The sequence below is a fragment of the Anomaloglossus baeobatrachus genome, chromosome 4 (assembly GCF_048569485.1).
Source record: "Anomaloglossus baeobatrachus isolate aAnoBae1 chromosome 4, aAnoBae1.hap1, whole genome shotgun sequence".
Taxonomy (NCBI): Eukaryota; Metazoa; Chordata; class Amphibia; order Anura; family Aromobatidae; genus Anomaloglossus; species Anomaloglossus baeobatrachus.
In genome coordinates, this window is record NC_134356.1 from 307,354,596 (window position 1) to 307,375,141 (window position 20,546).

Here is a 20,546-nt window from a genome sequence, read left to right on the forward strand (position 1 = left end):
GTATTTACTTTTTTTCTGACTTATATAGTGCTATTACTTCCATAGCGCTTTACAGACATTATCATCACTGTCCCTACTTAGGCTCACAATCTAAATTCCATATAATTGTGGGCAGTTATTACCTACAGCAGTCAGCTGTCAAGCACAGAAAGTACAGAGACCAAGAGGACCTTGGAATTGTGTACCGGGGAATCGCTGAGGTGTTTGTTCACATTATGTTTGTGGTGATCAATCATAACAAGGTTTCGATAGGAAAATGTTTGAGGAAAGGCTGTTTTGTTTGTTTTTTTTTATCCTGAAGCGTTTTCGTTACCATTTTTTTTAATTTTCCTGAAACGTTTGGTGAACTTTATCATTGACATTTTCTGTAAATATTTTTGAGGGTTTTTTTAAAAGCTTTTTTTAATAGTAATTTTAGGGTTGATTTTCAGATGTTTTTGACCTCCATTAAGCAAAAAATAAAAAACACTAACATTTTTTCAAGTGAAAACAAAAGATGCCTAAGTGTCTTCCAGGCATTTTTTTTTAGCCTTTTAATTGACTTCTAGGGTAAAATATAAAGTATCCACTTATTGCAAGAAGGCCCTTTTTTAAAATGCTTGATATTTTTGAAAGTTTGAAGCATTGAAAAGATGCTCAAAAGCCTGACCATATGAACAGCAAGCCATTTTTCCCCCAAAAATTAATAGGGAGATTATTTTAAGTGTTTTTTGTCAAACTTTTAAGAGTAGACTTGCTTAAAGGGAACCAATCACCAGGATGTTCGTATATAACCTAAAGCCAGTGCTATACTGGCACTATCAGCCTGATTCTCTACATACCTGTAGTGGTCAGCTCAGATGTTTAGGTTTTGAAATCCAATGAATTCAAGTTTATTAAAGTAGCTGCTTATTGAGTGACATCAGCTGAGGATCAGACAATATCTGAGGGTATTCAGAGTTATCTCCTCCCTCTGCTAGAATTAGCATAAGTATTATACAATTGGCCTAGCAGGACCTGTGTGAGGTCATACCCATGTGACCTGGAATCCAGCTGTGTTGGCTGAGGCCCCGCCCCTTCTGGTCACATGGATATGACCTCACACAAGTCCTGCTAAGTCGATTGTATAATACTTATGCTAATTCTAACAGAGGGAGGGGATAACTATGAATTCCCCCCCGATATTATCTGCTCCTCAGCTGCTGTCACTCAACAAGCAGCTAATTTTATAAACTTTACTTTCTTGGATTTCAAAACCTAAACATCCGAGCTGACTACTAAAGGTATGTAGCAAATTAGCCTGATAGTTCCAGTATAGCACTGGCTTTAGGTTATATACCAAAATCCTGGTGATTGGTTCCCTTTAAGAAACTCCAGAAAAAAATGTAGTGTGAACATAGCCTTACTTTTAATTTTTCTTTACAACGTTTTGAACATTTTTAAACCTTTTTTCTTTCTCATAAGTGGGGTAGACCAGCCTAATTTGTGAAATGCAGATGAGACACTTACTTTACATATCTTTTCCAATAAAAAACTCCAAAAATGGTTTATTGGTTCAGGACACAATTTGATTATAAATCACATAACCGTTAAAATATATATGAATGTATTAACCCCTTCAGCCCCCGGGCACTTTCCGTTTTTGTGCTTTTGTTTTTTGCTCCCGTTCTTCCGAGAGCCGTAACTTTTTTATTTTTCCGTCAATCTTGCCATATGAGGGCTTGTTTTTTGCGGGACAAGTTGTACTTTTAAATGAAACCATAAGTTTTACCATATGGTGTACTGGAAAACAGCAAAAAAAATTCCAAGTGTAGAAAAACTGCAAAAAAAGTGTGATGGCACAATAGTTTTTGGGATGTTTTATTCACGGTGTTCAATATATGGTAAAACTGATGTGTAGTTATGATGCCTAAGGTCGGTGCGAGTTTGTAGACACCAAACATGTATAGGTTTACTTGTATCTAAGGGGTTAAAAAAAATTCACAAGCTTGTCCAATAAAAGTGGCGTACGTTTTGCGCCATTTTCTGAAACCCGTAGCGTTCTCATTTTTTGGGATCTATGGCTCACTAACAGCTTATTTTTTGCGTTTCGACCTAACGTTTCTAATGGTGCCATTTTTGCACAGATGCTACATTTTGATCGCCTGTTATTGCATTTTGTGTAAAACTTGCGGCGACCAAAAAACGTAATTTTGGCGTTTGGAATTTTTTTGCCACTACGCCGTTTACCAATCAGATTAATTGATTTTATATTTTGATAGATCGGGCATTTCTGAACGCGGCGATACCAAATATGTGTATATCTATTTTTTTTAACCCTTTAATTTTCAACGGGGTGAAAGGGGGGTGATTTGAACTTTGTTTTTTTTTTTATTTTTTAAAACTTTTTTTTTACTTTTTTTCTTTTATTTTACTAGTCCCCCTAGGGGGCTATAGCGCTCTTCCCTATCTGCTGATCACAGCTATACAGCTGTAAACAGCAGACGCGGTCACTTCCTGCTTCACTGGCCTCCGGGCCGAGTGAAAATGAAAGTGACTCGTCATAGCTGCAGGCGTCATCACATGACCCTGTGCTACCATGGCAACCACCGAAAGTCACGTGATCACTGACGTCACTTCCGGTGGGGGTGGCGGTAAGTAAAAATCGTGACCGCACGTATATACATCTCGCTGCCAGACTTTGGCAGCGAGATGTAAGGGGTTAATGTTACGGGTGGAATGCGATTCCACTTGTAACATGCAGGCACAGATGTCAGCTGTTGAAAACAGCTGATATGTGCGCCGATCGCCGCATCCTGCCCGCAGCGGGGGGCGGGGCTTAGCGGCACACGCTCCATGACGGAAAGATCCGTCAAAGGTCGTTAAGGGGTTAAAAATACAGAGGTACAGCAACCAGATAAGGGGACTAACCAGAGAACAAAACTAGAAGATGTAAGGAGCAAAGCAAGTATGAATAAACTGTAATATAGATGGTCATTTAGTACAAAAACGTTTATCACCATTTGTGCTCCGAGGCCAGATAGTCACTGATATCTAATATTTTTGCACTATTCAACTATCTATTTTACTATTCTGACTTGCTATTTCTCCTTATAATTTTGTGGTCTCTGAAACAAAAAGTTATTTTGGTTGAATTTAGATTTCATAGCGGGTCTTGTTCAAAGCTATATCCCTTGGTGTTGATTTTAGGCAACTTTTACACTATTAAGATTTATTTTAAATATTTTTATTTCATTGGAAGGAGAAACTATTGAAGAACCAGAGACGTTATTCTTACCAAAATCTGTGATCATTATTGCCACCTTTTCATAGACCATGTTCAGTAGCATGATAATGATGAAGCTGATGATGGATGCCGTGACGGTGGTGGCAGTCTGTGGAGTTAGGTACTTCTGAATTGCTTCTGTTCCGTTAATGTGTCTCGGCAGTGTTGCAGAAAACACCAAGAAGACAGAAAGTCGATATACAATAATCCCAACTACAGATGCAACTATCAGCATAATCTGGGAAAATAAAGACACAAAACCTCATTAAATTGATCTGAACAATATAATGTGTTTTCAGATCACAATCTATGTGAAATCTGCCTACTACTTTCTTCTTATTATTCTTAATTGTGGACATTTGGATGCGGATTCTGTGGTTTCAGGTTTGAAATCTGTCACTTATTGAAGCAGCTTCAGACTTGGCCTCAGGCTTCTGCCATGAATTCCATGAAGAATGCATATAGATCTTATCAGTAGGAAAAATCCACTATATGAATGCAGTCATTTTGTTCCTAGGGAGTTTGTTACTGAGTTGTCATAAAAGACCTAATAGATTTTCATTTTATGATTTCCAAATCTGAATGGATCTACATTAGCCGGGAGTCTCGTGTTACCGATTTTAATTCCCAAGGGACCTTAAAAGGGCAGTAAACTGCAAACTGTATTTTATACATATACATTTGCTTTGTAGTGGAACACAATATATGTTAATAATATTCTTTAATTGAATTGAAAAAAATTGAGAACTCCAGAAACATTAAAATGCATGTGGCCGAACAATATTAGCAGGACTAGAACTCATAAAGTGACTCTCGAGCAAAAGCTGAATTTTCAGTGAAATTCACAAGTCTTACCTACCTGGCTCCTACTAATCAGAAGACCCAAAGGTCTGTTCTTCTTACCCACTTGCACAGCATGCTTCTACCTTCAGGCCATGCTGGCATGACTGGCCAGAGATCTTGTATCGGTACTAACATATATAAGTACCTATATAAGTGACTAACTTCCTAAACTGGTTCTGACGATTGTAGGAACTACAAATGTGACAGTATGAGGATTGGGTAGAAACTATGGAATATCACTTTAAGACAGCATCAAGTCAGAAATCTGAACAACCTTACCCAGAAGAACACTGCACTTGTACAGAATGCCATCCTCAAACACTTCCCAAAGGCTGTGTAAGGAACATGTTCTTCTTGCTGCAGAAAAAGAAATGAAAAAGACAGATTAGGATTTCAAGCCGCTTCCTTGTAAATGTAGACAGTTCTGACTCCCATGACATAGTTCATCTTTCAAATCTGACAAATGTCATTCTATGTGGTAAGAACTTGAAATACTTCTTCCAATCCCAGCGATTCTCAGATAGTTTTTTCGGGACACAGTATACTTTACCTTAATTGTAAACTTTTACCATCTGTGATTGGTTGCCCTCACACTAGCTGTCTGGGCCACTGAAATGGAGTGTAAATATAACTAAACAATTGAATGACGTGCGGTCCCCAATATTTTGATATCCAGTGCAGATAAAGCAGACAGCTGGAGACTGGACACCCAGCTGTATTCTTTACCTTGTCGGTGAATAAAATATGCAGGACCCCACTTTTTTTTTTTTAATTATTTAAATAAATAATTTTTTAAAAAGGCATGAAGGGGCCCCAATTTTGACACCCAGCGCAGATGACGCAGACAGCTGAGGGCTGGTATTCAAAGGCTGGGAAAGCCTAAAGGCCGCTTTACACGCTGCGATATCACTCAAGCGATCTCGTTGGGGTCACGGAATTTGTGACGAACATCCGGTCGCTTTAGCGATGCCGTTGCATGTGACACCTATGAGCGATTTTGCATCGTTGCAAAAACCTGCAAAATCGCTCATCGGTGATATGGGGGTCCATTCTCTAATATTGTTGCTGCAGCAGTAACGAAGTTGTTCCTCGTTCCTGCGGCAGCACACATCGGTACGTGTGACACCGCAGGAACAAGGAACCTCTCCTTACCCGCCTCCCGCCCGCAATGCGGAAGGAAGGAGGTGGGCTGGATGTTCGTCACGCTCATCTCCGCCCCTCCGCTTTTATTGGGCGGCGGTTCAGTGACGCAGCTGTGACGTCGCTGTGACGCTGAAAGAACCTCCCCCCTTAGAAAGGAGGTGTTTTGCCGGTCACAGTGACGTCGCAGGGCAGGTAAGTAGTGTGACTGGTCTGGGCGATGTTGTGCATCACGGGCAGCGATTTGCCCATGTCGCACAACCGATGGGGGCAGGTACCCATGCTAGCGATATCAGTACCGATATCGCAGCGTGTAAAGTGGCCTTTACTAGCCCTTACTAACATCATTTCATAACATAAAAGTTGGGGTCCCCATAGATTTATATGGGTCTCCGGATCCAGGCTAAAGTTTAAGTAAAGTCTGGTTCCAAACCGGACTGTTTAAACAAATATTTTTTTTTTATTTTTTTAAGTTCAGCCGCACCCAGTAAACCCGAACATCTGTGGCTTTGCCCATCTCTAGTTTTCATATAATTTACAATATCCATAGAGAAAAAAAAACGTTGGACATAATCAGTCTCTGTGGGCTGGCCGTTTTGAAGTTGGATTCCTGACATGGCCACAAAAATGATAAATGAGGCTTGTACATTCTGGGGGTCAACAGGGGATCACTAGTTGGCTTATTTGCAGTCCTAGGGCACCTTTGTCAGGGCTAATTTTCACTGGAAGAAGAAGAGAATAAACAAAAACAGGATTGTAGCATCCCCCCATCACCATCAGTGCTGGCGGAAAGCAATGCCTCTTTGGCGGAATGCAGTGGTTTAGTATAATTGACACATTTTATTTCCGGTCATATGTTTTCTGTAAATTGGTGTGTGTAATCTGTTTTTCATGTGTACTGTGTAACCATATTTTAGTCAGGGGTATGTTTAGTGCTGAGTAAAAATAGATTTCGGACTTCCTGTTCAGGTCCTGGCTGAGGAGGCAGCATAGAGGAGAAGCTCCCGACACCCCTCTGAGAAACCGACGATAAACAGCATACGCGGGCAAGTGAGCGAGCAGAGAGCAGCACGTCTGGTAGCAGGAAGCACACAGCTATGGAGCGGTACTTACTGAGGAGTGCTGGTGGTGGTGAGGGGACCTGCAGGAATGGAGATTCTGACTGCCGGCGGGGAGAAGAGGAGACTGTCATGGCACCGACAAGCCTGATGGAGGAGGAGCCAGAGTCCCCAGTGCAAGATGTGGTAATGGAAGCCAGGAGAGGGAGAAGTGAAGGAGATGAGAGCGGGGGGGTCGGGGGAGGATGGAGCAGGAGAGAAATCGCTGCAGGGGATTGCAGAGGGAGAAACACAATGGATAGAGGAAGGGGACATGGAGGAACAAGAAAGAGAGGAGGAGGAGGAGTGCAGCAAGCAAAGAGTGCTCAGAGTCGCAGGAGACCGGACTGATCACTTAGACACGCAGTATAAGGTGTCTAATCTTGATCAACGTCAGCAGAAGCTGCATGTCAGAAGCAGTAACACTCCTAAAGCAAACAAGAAACTGCCGGCCACACCATTATCTAAATACTGTAAACAAATGGGGGAGGGTGGAAAATCCCCAGCACAGAATAAGAGAACTAAGAAACCAGCACCACCTGCAGGCCAAGACAAGCATGCACAAGAGCTCAATGTTGATTATAAAAAATTGGCTGCCGAAGTGACATCACATCTGTCAAAAGAGATTAAAGTGGCCATTGAAACAGCCATACAAACATCCCTAGCAGCTATGCAAAAGCAGATTAGTGGACATGCATCTAGACTGGCAGAAACAGAGCAGAGAATATCTGACTCAGAGGAGAAAATAATGGCTATGCAAGAGCAAATAGCAGCTCTAGTGAAATCTAACGATTATTTGAGAGATAAAGCGGAAGACTTAGAGAACCGATCGAGGCGAAATAATTTGCGCATTGTGGGGCTGCCAGAATCGGTATCTTTGGGACAGCTGGATAACATATGTGAACACGAGTTACCTCAGGCCCTGGGCATTAAGGCTAAATTCAGAGTGGAAAGAGCGCACAGAGTGGGACCACTAAGACAAGAAGCGAATAGGGGAGAGGATCCAAACCCAAACAAGAAAGCCCCACTGAGGGCTAGACAAGTGATAGTCAAATATCTTGATTATAAACATAAAGAGGAAATACTGAGGGCCTTTAGAGACAGACAGCGACCATTGCATTACCAAGGCAACAGACTGCTAATTTTCGGCGATTATTCAGCAGAAGTCTCCAGAAAGAGAAAAGAATTCAGCAAAGTATGTTCATTCCTGTATAACAAAAAAGTCAAGAGCCAACTGCTATACCCTGCCACACTGAAAGTCAGAAATCTTAATGGCTCGTTTGCATATTACAAAGACTTTAAAGAAGCAGAGCGTACTCTCATGGCAGAACAGGATAAGAATCAGGCGGATGGACAAAAAAGAGGAAACAATGGAGAAGGGACCAGCAGAGGAGGATCTCCAAGAGGCCCAGGGAAAGACTCGAGAAGCTTTGAGGAGCAATCGCGGGTGGAGAGTAGAGAGGAAAGGAGATTGAGCCCAAAACAACAAAATAATCCTCGCTCGGAACACAGAGACTAACTGTTGGAAATGGCCCATGACAACTGAACTGAACTAGATATTGCTGGTCCTGTTCTCGCACTCTCTTGCTCTCTTGATTTCACTCTCTCATGTCCAGTTTTGCTTTCACGCTTGCTATCAGTTCCACTTTCAGTCTTACTCCTAACGTTCAGTCTCACACTCTCACACTCATCCTCAGTCCCACACTTTTTTTTTTTTTTTTCCCTCCCTCACATATTCAGTCTCATTTTCAGTTTCACGCTTACTTTCAGTTTCACACTCACTCTCATACTCAGCTTCATTTTCAGTACCTCACGCGCTCTGTCTCACTCTATTTCTCTCGCATATTCAGTCTCACGCTTACTTTCAGTTCCACTTCCAGATTCACTTCCATTCTTACTTTCACTCGCCTTTGTCCAGGAACGACTTCCAGGCGTAAATGAAGTGGATCTGTCTGCTCTGAGTGCTGGGACGACCACCAGAAAATAGAGCTAAGTTGGACTTGAAGTCCTTATAGAGTTTTTGTCATACTGTACTATTTTTGACATTATTTAAGGCTCGTTCATGTGACTCATGTGAATCCGGGGCTAGAACGTATACTCTAAGGGGGGTGACTAGGGAGCTCAACAGTTTGGCTAGGAAAAGGGGAAGTCATCAGCATGGCGAAAAGAGCCAAAAATTTCCCAGAAGGGAAAACGTGTTCTACAGTTAATTGTTTATTGTTATATTTGTTATACCTACAAGGTGGGGAAAAGATATATCAAGCCTGGGGGGCAAATTCTATACCTGGTAATAATTGTCTCGTCTCTTGTGAGTTCAGGGCCCACAGGGGAGGAAGAAGTAAGAGCAAAATACAAAGGCAAATATGGTACAAATAACTACATGGAATGTGAAAGGCTTGAGATCTCCTAACAAACGAGCAATGATACTAAGACATCTGAAAAGACTAAAAACAGATATTGCATTATTACAGGAAACGCATTTGAGGAAGGAGGACTTTTTTCGCATGAAGAAATACTGGGTGGGTACTGTATATGGGGCAGAGGCACAAGGTAGGAAAGCGGGGACAATGATTCTAATACATAAACAGCTCAGCCATGAAGTAGTGACACACGAGGCAGACGATCAGGGACGGTGGCAACATTTAACAATCATTAGTCCAGCGGGTAAATTAAGTATCTACAATGTTTACGGTCCAAACTCCCAACAGAGCATATTTCATGATGGCATAAAGGCCAACATACTAGCAGATGGGGAGACCAACATCATAGTAGGAGGTGATTTTAACACAGTTCCAGACTCAGCTGAAGACAGGAGGAGGGGGAAGGAGAGGACAGAGGATGTGGACAGAAGGCCGGACCATAGGGATGTGACATTAGAAGACGTGGGTTTGAAGGACATCTGGAGATTAGCTCACCCGCATGATAGAGAATATACACACTTCTCGCATCCTCATGATAGCTGGTCGCGTATTGATCAATTTTGGATTTCTCAAGGCCTAGTTTATGGGGCACAAGAATGTGTGATAGAAAACATTGTGATATCTGATCATAGTCCGTTGAGATTGGGTATCAGAGAGCAGTTCAAGAGAGGTACAGATATCATATGGAGATTTCCATCGTTTCTTCTCAGACAAGATAATTTCCACAGGGTATTACGAGAGTGGTGGGGAGAATTCACAGAGGAAAACAAGGAACACAAAGGGAACCCAGTGCTATACTGGGAAACGGCAAAAGCGGTCTTGAGGGGTCGCCTGATTGGATATGCAGCCATGATCAAAAGGAAAATCAATGAGAATTATAATGCCCAGAGTGAAGCAGTGCGGGTAGCATACACAAAGTATTTGGCTAATAGATCTCCCACGACGAAAGACAGATGGTTGGAGGCAAAAAGGGGGTTTGACGAATGGGCAAAAAAAAAGGAACAATTATTTTGGTCGCACAGGGAAGCAGAGCTACATAGATTTGGCAACAAGGCGGGGAGGATGCTGGCAAATTTGGCAAGGGGTAGCAGGAAAATGACAGTGATTTCCAAACTAAAAAGAAAGGGGGGGGAGGTGACCACAGATCCTAAGGAAATTAATAAATTGCTGGGACATTTTTATAGAAAACTATATGGGCCAGGAAACAACGACATGACTGACGAGGTAGAGTGGTTAAGACAAGCGCACTTGCCTAGCGTAACAGAGGAAGATCTGAGTGACCTAAATGCAGATATCACAGTTGAGGAGGTGACTAGAACAATCGGGGAGCTTAACACCAACAAGGCACCAGGCCCCGATGGTTTTAACAGCGAGTTTTATAAGGTTATGAGGGATCTGATCTCGCCAGATTTAACTGCGGTATTTAATGCATTTTTGGAAGGAGAGGAAATTCCTAAAAATTCAAACGTAGCATATATCAAATTACTCCCTAAGGGAACTAAAGACCTGGATGATCCCTCTAGTTATAGACCCATATCACTTATAAACCAGGATTTAAAAATAATATCTAAGATTATGGCTAATAGATTGGCCATGATTCTTCCAAGGATCATTACAGAGCATCAGGTAGGGTTTATTAAAGGGAGAAACGCTGTCACTAATATCCGGAAGACAATACTAGTGGTGGATGCGGTGAGATTGGAACAGACAGAGAGGGGGGCAAGACCCGCTCTAGTTACACTCGACGCAGAAAAAGCGTTTGACAATGTAAATTGGAGCTGGCTGGACAAAGTACTAGAGGCCACAGGGATTGTAGGCAAAATGAGGCTATACATTAGGAATCTTTACGCTAACTCGGGAGCTAGGGTACACACTCCAGGTTTTTTATCAGACGTGTTCCCTTTGATGAAGGGAACAAGACAAGGCTGCCCGCTATCTCCCCTTTTATTCGACTTGGCTATTGAACCATTGTCAAGAATACTGCAGGGCCCGAATAGTTTTAAAGGGATTAAGGTAAGGGGAACTGAAATAAAGACAGCACTTTTTGCCGATGATGTCATACTATATATGGGGGACCCTAACGTGGATTTGCCACAGACTCTAGCCCTAATTGAAAAATTTGGATTAGTCTCAGGATTCAAATTGAATAAAAAAAAGTGTGAGATCCTGTTCCTAAAAGGGGGGAATGTAAGAGATGGTTGTATATGTGGCATTCCTATAGCACAGACATCACTTAAATATCTGGGAATTCATATAGGAAGAACGGTGGAATCAACTTACGAGATGAATTATGGCCCACTAATTAGGAAAATTATAGCACAACTAAAGGGATGGAAGGGTCTGCCTCTACCACTACTGGCAAGGTGCCACCTGATAAAAATGATGAGCTTTCCTAGACTGTTGTACCCATTCCAGACGATCCCGATATTGCTAAAAATGAGGGACGTAAATAGGCTCAACTCAGCGTATGCGGATTTTATATGGCGGGGAAGGAAACCTAGAATAAAGTTACGAACATTGATGAAGTCAACGGAGGAAGGAGGTCTTAGTTTCCCGGATGTTCGGGGTTATAACCTGGTGTGTATAATGAGACATGTGTTTGATTGGTTGAGAGGAACAAGCAGGCACTCAGACTATGGCATGGAAGCCAAGTATGCATCACCGTGGGATTTGGCGTCCATTTTACACTCCCCATTGTCCAGGGCGGATGGGCATATAAGGAACTCAATCTTATTCCGAGACACTATGCTAACATGGAAACTGGTAAGAAAGAAATTGGGACTGTCATGGAAAGTATCTAAGTACTTAAATCCCTGGGCATCTCCGAACTTTCCCATGGGACGGGAAAATAAGCTATTTACTAGATGGAAAGAGAAGGGCGTCGAGAGAATGAAGGATGTCATGAATGTGGAGGAGAGAAGGTGGCTGACAGGACGGGAAGTGCTTGACAAGTATGAACTTAATAGCTCACATATCATCCAGTATGAACAACTGAAGCATGAAGTATTTGTAGATTTGGGGGAGCTTGGAAAGGAATTGAATAAGAGTTTGATTGATGAGCTTATGGAAAGTGATGTAGCAAGTGTAAATGTTTCCAAAATTTACCGAACATTTCGGGGAATGCTTATATCTGGGGAGGATAGCCGTACTCTAACAGCGTGGGGGAAACAATTGAAAGGGCAGGAAGTTGTAGGGGATATATTGAAGGGATGGGTACAGATGCGGAAACAGGTTACCAATGAGAGATGGAGAGACACCCAATTTAGAATTTTACACAGGGCTATTATGGGCTTCAACATTCCGGGAAGAGATATGCGGTGTCCTAAATGTCAAAGAGAAAAAACAGATATGCTACATGGACTATGGGAGTGTACGGAAATTCACAGGTTCTGGAATCAAGTTAGATTATTTGTCCAGGCAACATGGGGAATCTCTGGAAATCTAGAGCTAATGGTGTGGATTTTCCATTCCTTTGAGGGAGGAGTAAGAGGGGGATCGGACATGTCGGGAAAGAAGAAATATACAATAGTACATGACATAGCCATGATAGTCAAACGGTCCATATTAAAGCATTGGATACAAAGGGAGGGACCATCCATAAAAGAGGTCATCGGTGAACTACATAATTTATTGAGGCTGGAGAAAGTGGAAGCGGAAAGGGACAAAGATAGGTTGACACCCAAGTTCTTTGGGAAATGGAGAAATTTCATTGAAAGTCAATTTACTCAGGGAGAAATAAATAATCTGATGACACCTTTTCTACAATCGGAATGGTACCTTCTGAATGATAGCCAGGACAAACTGGGTAAATTGAAAATCACGGAGGGGTGGGTTCCGGAGGAAAGGGAGACGAGACGCTAAGGTAGCAACAAGACGTGCCAGAAAATTTGGAAGTATTCGGGGTTGGCTTAGGCTACTTTCACACTTGCGTTGAACGGTATCCGTTGCATTGCGTTGTGTAACGGATGCAACGGATGTGTTGCATATAGTGACACAACGGATGCAACGGATGCTGCAAAACAACGCAATTCGTTTTGATTTTTTTTTTTTTTTTTTTCCCGGTTTTACCAGCGGCAGACTATAGTGAACGATCAGCTGATCGTTCCCTGCAGCCGGCCGCTGGGTGATCAGCTGATTGCTCCCAGTAGCCGGCCGCCGGGTGATCAGCTGATCGCTCCCGCCCGCCGGGTGATCAGCTGATCGCTCCCGGCTGCCGGGTGATCAGCTGATCGCTCCCTGCAGCCGGCCGCCGGGTGATCAGCTGATCGCTGTCACTTGCCGGCGCCCGGGCATGCCGGCGGGCGGGCGCTCAGCTGAGCGCTGTGACTTGCCGACGGCCGGGCATGCTGGTGGCCGGTCATTCAGCTGAGCGCTGTCGCTTGCCGACGGCCGGGCGCTCAGCTGAACGTTCGGCCACCGCGAGCCAAAATAAAGTTTGATTTAAAAAAAAAAAAAAAAAAAAAAAAAAAAAGAGCATGCGCAGTGAAATCCAGAGGATTCCGCTGCTCAAAATAACGTTACATGCTGCGTTCCTCCCGCTGGGCGGAAGCAACGGAGCGTCGCCCAGCGGAAGCAACGCAGCTCCTTTTGGTACAATCCGTCAACCATACAAGTCTATGGGAAACAGCGGAATCCGTTAACGGATTCCGCTGTTTCCCAAAAGGGCGGATTGTAACGGAAGGAAAATAACGCAAGTGTGAAAGTACCCTTAGGGGCTTAATGATTCTAATTGACTTGTATTGCGTCTGTTATTTCTTAGTACTTTTGCCTTGGTTTAATAGAGACCATATCAATCAGATAAACAGTTTAAAATATCAAGTTGGGGCATTGCACCCTATTATGTCACATATTGTCAGACAAATGTTTTTCCTTGTGTAACCTTGAATATCTTGTTATGTTTATAAAAAATTGGAAAATCAATAAAAAGTTTTTGAAAAAAAAAAAAAAATAGATTTCAATTTATTAGATTAGAATAATCAAAAGGAAAAAAAAAATAAATAGAAGAACAGAATATCTAAATGAAAAAAATAAAAATAGAATAAAATAAAAATGTAGCAACATATAAAATTTACTCAGCAAATGTCAAAGAACATTATGCCTGCAATTAATTGACAGTAACAATAATTCCATATATTAACCTCATAACGACGGCCGTACGACTTAAAGCGGCGGCAAAACAGGGTACTTATTCTGTTCCGCCGCTTTAAAGCGGCGGCCCGAAAAAACCCTGTAGCGCCCCCCAGCGACCGAAAATCTCGGGGGTTTCAGCTACCGGGGGTAGCTGAGACCCCCCAGATTATGAATCGGGGTGTTTTTTTTGGACCCCGATCATGTGATCGGCGGTATACACTGTATACCGACGAACACATGAAAAAAAAAGAAATGGCCGGTAAAACTGATTTCTTTTTCATCTGACATGATCAAACATGTCAGATGAGAAAGAAATCTAACCCCCTAGTGCCCCCAAAGCCCCCGGTACCGGAGAGTCCCCCCACCCCCACCCCTACCCCCACCGGACATCCAAAATGGCGCCGAAGCGCACAGAAAACTGCCGCCGGCGCCGGCTCTGCAGTCATTTCCCTCCGATCTGAAATGATCAAACATTTCAGATCGGAGGGAAATGTCCTCCCCCTGACCCCTCCTCCGGTCCACCGGAGCCCTCTGGTCACCGGAGCCCCCTCCGGTTCTCCAGAGCCACCACCCCCCCTCCCCCCTCCGGAGCGTGGAAGATGGCGGCGCACAGCCGCCTTCATTCTGCTCTTTCTGCCGCATGTGACACGTCACATGCGGCAGAAAGGTGTCCCCAGGTCCCACTAGGTCACCCCCCGTCCCCCCCCCAGCCCCCAGTTATACGTTACCTGGCTGCTGGTGCTCCGGGCCCACGATCGCCGCCTCCTTCTTCAAAGCTGGCGGCGCATGCGCAGACAGCGGCTGTCAACTGGATCCCTGCAAGCAGGGATCCTGCTGACGTCGCAACTGCACAAGCTACTCCACTGTGGACCGGGGGAGGGCGAGTGCGGTAATCTGCAGTCACACTCCTCACATGGAGAGACTGCTGTTCCAGAAAATGGGGGGTACGTTCTGTGAGCGTGCCCCTCATATTCTGGAATGAGGTTACTGCAGGTCACTCTGCCCTAAGTTGGACCGGGGCAGTGTGAGTGCAGTATTCTCAGATTACTGCACCCACACTGCTCATGGAGAGCTTGCTCTTCCAGAAAATGGGGGATACGTTCCCTGAACGTGCCCCCCATATTCTAGAAGATCCAGAGTCGGCGTGGGACCTCCAAAATGGATTACAGCGACCGGAATTTCTTTATTTTCAATAAATTGGTAAAAGAGGAATGTTTCGGGGAGTGTTTTTTCAAATAAATTTTTTTTTTGTCTTTTTTTTTTCTATTACTGACTGGGTTAGTGATGTCGGGTATCTGTTCAGATGCCGTGACATCACTAACCCCAGGGCTTGATGCCAGGTGACATTACAGCTGGTATCAACCCCATATATTACCCCGTCTGCCACCGCACCAGGGCGCGGGATGAGCTGGGGCGAAGCGCCAGGATTGGCGCATCTAATGGATGCGCCACTTCTGGGGCGGCTGCGGCCTGCTATTTTTAGGCTGGGAAGAGTCCAATAACCATGGCTCTTCCCACCCTGAGAATACCAGACCCCAGCTGTCCGCTTCACCTTGGCTGGTGATCTAATTTGGGGGGGGACCCCACGTTTTTTTTTTTAAAAAAAAAACGCCTGGGGAGCCCTCTAAATTGATCACCAGACAAGGTGAAGCTGTCAGCTGTGGTTTGCAGGCTACAGCTGTCTGCTTTACCCTAGCTGGCTATCAAAAATAGGGGAGACCCCACGTCGTTTATTTTAATTATTAATTTTTTGGGGGGCTAAATACAAGGCTAGGCACCCTTTAGTGCCACATGAAAGGCACTAAAGGGCGCCAGCTTAGAATATGCAGGGGGTGGGACGTTATATATGTTTGACATCTATCCATTCATCCATTGTAGCATTTTAGGCTGTGTGCCCACAATCAGGGTTTGCAGCGTTTTGGGCGCAGAGTGTTTTCCCTGCGTCCATAGCGCTGCGTTGTGCAGTAGAAGCACAGTGGAAGGATTTTTAGAAATCTCATGCCCAATGTGCTTCTTTTCTCCGCAGCATAAACCGACCTGTGGCGCAGCTTCCCGAGCCTCAGCATGTCAATTTATGCTGCGGAGATGAGTGTTCTCTGCAGGTAGCATAAAGCTCCACAGCAGCCTGAACCCAAATCGTGGGCATGGGCAGCTGCGTTCTCCCGTGGACAACACTCACATCTCTGCAGGAGGCTGACACTGTGTACTAGACGCCGTGTCGCTGGATCATGGCCACATAGCCTAAAAGTGAGACATTTGTTGCTACAGCAACATTTTTGTGAAGTACCTGTGGATTCAAAATGCTTACTATACTCCTGAATAAAATCCAGTTTCCAAAATGGAGTCACTTGTGGGGGGTTTCTGCTGTATAGGTACCCAAGGGGCCCTGCAAATGTGACATGGTGCCCGCAATTTATTTCAACTTTTCCAGAATTCAAATGGTGCTCCCTCCATTCCAAGCCCTCCCATTTATCCAAACAGAGGTTTTTGGCCACATGTGGGGTATCCCTGTGCTCATAAGACATTGGATAACAACCTGTGGGGTCCACGGTTTGTTGTTGTCTCTTGAAAAAGTGAGAAATTTGATGCTAAAGCAACAGTTTTGTGAAAAAAATGAAAATTTTCAATATGGCAACCTAAGCTTATCAAATTCTGTGAAGTACTCGTGGATTCAAACTGCTCACTATACACCTAGATAAATGCCTTGAGGTGTCTTGTTTCCAGAATGAAGTCACTTGTGGGGGACCGCCACTGTTTAGGCACCTCAGGGGCTCTCCAAATGCAACCTGGCGTCCGCTATTGATTCCAGCCAATTTTGCAGTCAAATGGCACTCCTTCCCTTCCGAGCCCTGCCATGCGCCCAAACAGTTGATTTCCACCACATATAAGGTATCGCCAAACTCAGGAGAAATTGCACAATAAATGTTATGCTGAATTTTTTCCTTTTACTCTTGTAAAAAAAAAAGCTACCTGGTTGAAATAACAATTTTGTGGTAAAATTTTATTTTTTTTTTTTCATGGCTCAACGTTATAAAATTCTGTGAAGCACCTGAGGGTTCAGGGTACTCACCAAACATCTAGATAAATTCCTTGAGGGGCCTAGTTTCCAAAATGGGGTCACTTGTGCGGGGTTTCTGCTGTTTAGGTACCTTAGGGGACCTCCAAATGCGATATGGTGCCCGCAATCTTTTTCAGGCAAATTTCCTTTCTAAAATTCAAATATTGCTCCTTTCGTTCCAAGCCCTCCCATTTATCCAAACAAAGGTTTCAGACCACATGTGAGGTACCACCGCGCTCATAAAAAAGTGGTTAACAAACCTTGAGGTCAAATTTTTGGAATTACCTCTTGAAAAAGTGAGAAAATTGATGCTAAAGCAACATTTTTGAGAAAATTATTAAAATTTTCAATATGACAACGTAACGTTAACAAAATCTGTGAAGTACCTGTGGATCTAAAATGCTCACTATACCCCTAGATAGAAGCCTTGAGGGGTCTAGTTTCCAAAATGGTGTCACTTGTGAGGGATTTCTTCTGTTTAGGTACCTTAGCGGACCTGTAAATGCAACATGGTGCCCGCAATCTATTTCAGCCAAATTTGCTTTCCAAAATTCAAATATTGCTCCTTCTGTTCCGAGCCCTCCCATTTGTCCAAACAGAGGTTTCTGACCACATGTGGGGTATCGGCGCGCTCATAAGAAAGTGGGGAACAAGTTTTGGGGTCCATTTTGTTGTGTTATTTCTTCTAAAAGTGAATAAATTTGGGTTAGAGCAACATTTTTAGGTAAAATTTAATTTTTGCTTTTTTTCATTCCACATTGCTTTTGTTCATGTGAAGCACCTGAAGGGTTAATAAACTTCTTGAATGTGGTTTTGAGTACTTTGGGGGGTGCAGTTTTTAGAATGGTGTCACTTTTGGGTATTTTCTGTCATCTAGGCCTATTGAAGTCACTTCAAATGTGATGTGGTCCCTAAAAAACTGGTTTTGTAAATTTTGATGTAAAAATGAGAAATTGCTGATAAACTTTGAACCCCTCTAACTTCCTAACAAAAAAAAATTTTGTTTCCAAAATTGTGCTGATGTAAAGTAGACATGTGGGAAATGTTATTTATTAACTATTTTGTGTCACAGAAATCTCTGGTTTAACGGTATAAAAATTCAAAAGTTGAAAATTGCTAAATTTTCAAAATTTTTGCCAATATTCAATTTTTTTCATAAATAAACACAAAAAATATTGTCCTAAATTTGGTACTAACATGAAGTCCAATATGTGACGAAAAAACAATCTCAGAATCACCGGGATCCGTTGAAGCGTTCCAGAGTTATAACCTCATGAAGTGACACTGGTCAGAATTGCAAAATTTGGTCTGGTCATTAAGGTGAAAATTAGCTCCGTCACTAAAGGGTTAAGGAAAAGAAATTGTAGCTAAATATTTAATACATTCATTTTAATCTAAAATTCTGAAACTACGCCAAATAAAATTTACAATCCGTTTGTCAGCAAAAACAATTACTGAAAGTGGAAAACCAACTAACCAACCATACAATTCTATTCAATAAAAAAATACTGCAGTGAAATCATTACCAAAGTCAGCTAATAATGTGAAACTACTGTAAATAACAATTACTATACAGAAGCCAGTAAAACAAACAATTACCGAATACGTGCAACTGATTGATGGTGTCTGCTATTCTGTATATTAAAGGGCATCTGTAAGCAGGTTTTTGCTATGTAAGCTGAAGACAGCATACTGCAAGGGCTAAAACATAGGATTCAGGGATGCTGGTCTTGTCAGGGTCTGATATGTTGTTTATTTGCTGTTATTTAACCGGCAGGACTTCTCAATGCTCAAACTGAAAAGCCATGTGCAGTGCAATCCGACACGTCCCTCCTCTGGCTGAAACCTCACTGTCTTTGTATAATCTCTAAAAGGAGCCTGGTGTGGATGGGATAGTTCTCTCAGCTCTGCTAAATACCTAAAACAAAAAATTCTGATTGTGTCAGAACGGCTGCAGCCAGTAATCTCAGTGACGCACCATTGGATTCAGGATCTCTCTGCCTACATTATGCTCCTCTCAGATGAGAAAGCAAAAGCCTTCTAACAGATTCCTTTTAATATAAAAAACCTTTGGTACAATGATTACTACAGTAATGTTTCACTAAAATTGTAAAACTAGTCTAAATAAAATTTACTGTGTGAAAGTCAGTAAAACTCAGTCACCGACCACGTACAAGTGATTTCAGCAGTAATTCTGTATGTTAGTAACAACAAATCTAATATATAAAGCTCAGTGTATGTGTGTGTGTGTGTGTGCATGTCCGCTAAAGGAATCCACACCGTCGCATGTACAGTCACGACATTTTGCACAGACACTCCATGTGACTCGGAGAACGTCATAGACTATGTTTGGGCGGGAAAATTTAACCCTGTGCTTTCCAGTTACTCTACAAAAATCCTGCAGCCATTAAACTGAATGGAGCTGGGAGCTGCAGGCTATAAATAGCAACTGTCAGTGGTTACTATAGGAACAAAATAAACTGTTAGTTTAACAAGCTTATGTGTGAGGTAAAAAGATGTCAGTGGTGAGACGGATAGAGAGAGACAGACGGGGCAAAGAGACAGAGCGGGCAAAGAGACAGAGCGGGCAAAGAGACAGAGCGGGCAAAGAGACAGACGGGGCAAAGAGACAGACGGGCAAAGAGATAGACGGGCAAAGAGATAGATGGGCAAAGAGACACAGACAGATACAGAGATTGAGACAGATAGACTGATGCAAATACAGACAGAGAGATAGAAACAGACAGACAAGGAAAGAGACAGACAGCGAGACAGACAGACAGCGACACACAGACAAAGACTGGGAGAGAGACAGAGAGACAGTTACCGTATTTTTCGGACTATAAGACACACCGGACTATAAGACGCACCCTGGTTTTAGAGGAGGAAAATGGGAAAATAAAACTTTAAGCAAAAAATGTGGTCATGACACACTGTTATGGGGCGAGGATCTGCTGCTGACACTGTTATGGGGGTAATGTCCCCAAATTCTCTACTAAGGTACCCCATCCTGGTAATGATCCTCCTGCCTTGTATATGATCCTGCTATAAACCCCCATCCTGCTCCTATACCAGCATCCTGTTCATATTCCCCCATCCTGCTCATATACTCCCATCCTGTTCATATACCCCATCCTGTTCATATACCCCGATCCTATTGATATACCCCCATCCTATTGGTATACCCCCCATCCATCCTGCTCATATTCCCCCATCCATCCTGTTCATATACTCCCATCCTGTTCATATACCCCCATCCTGTTCATATACCCCCATCCTGCCTGCTCATATACTCCCATTCTGTTCATATACCCCCATCCTGTTCATATACCCCCATCCTGCCTGCTCATATACTCCCACCCTGTTCATATACCCCCATCCTGTTCATATACCCCCATCCTGTTCATATACCCCCCATCCTGTTCATATACCCCCATCCTGTTCATATACCCCCCATCCTGTTCATATACCCCCCATCCTGTTCAGATACCCCCCATCCTGTTCATATACCCCCCATCCTGTTCATATACCCCCCATCCTGTTCATATACCCCCCATCCTGTTCACATACCCCCCATCCTGTTCACATACCCCCCATCCTGTTCACATACCCCC

At 43.2% G+C, this 20,546-nt stretch overlaps 1 protein-coding gene across 2 annotated transcripts in view; it reads right to left on the bottom strand.

Moving 5' to 3' along the window:
* The window catches only part of ANO6 (anoctamin 6), a 238,152-nt gene that overhangs the window by 38,865 nt on the left and 178,741 nt on the right, over positions 1–20,546 (bottom strand). For both annotated transcript variants that reach the window (XM_075344964.1, XM_075344965.1), the window contains exons 12-13: positions 4,367–4,444; positions 3,257–3,482 (exon numbers count right to left, since the gene is read on the bottom strand). In XM_075344964.1, coding sequence (XP_075201079.1) covers positions 3,257–3,482; positions 4,367–4,444 — 304 coding nt within the window. The remainder of the gene's footprint in view (positions 1–3,256; positions 3,483–4,366; positions 4,445–20,546) is intronic.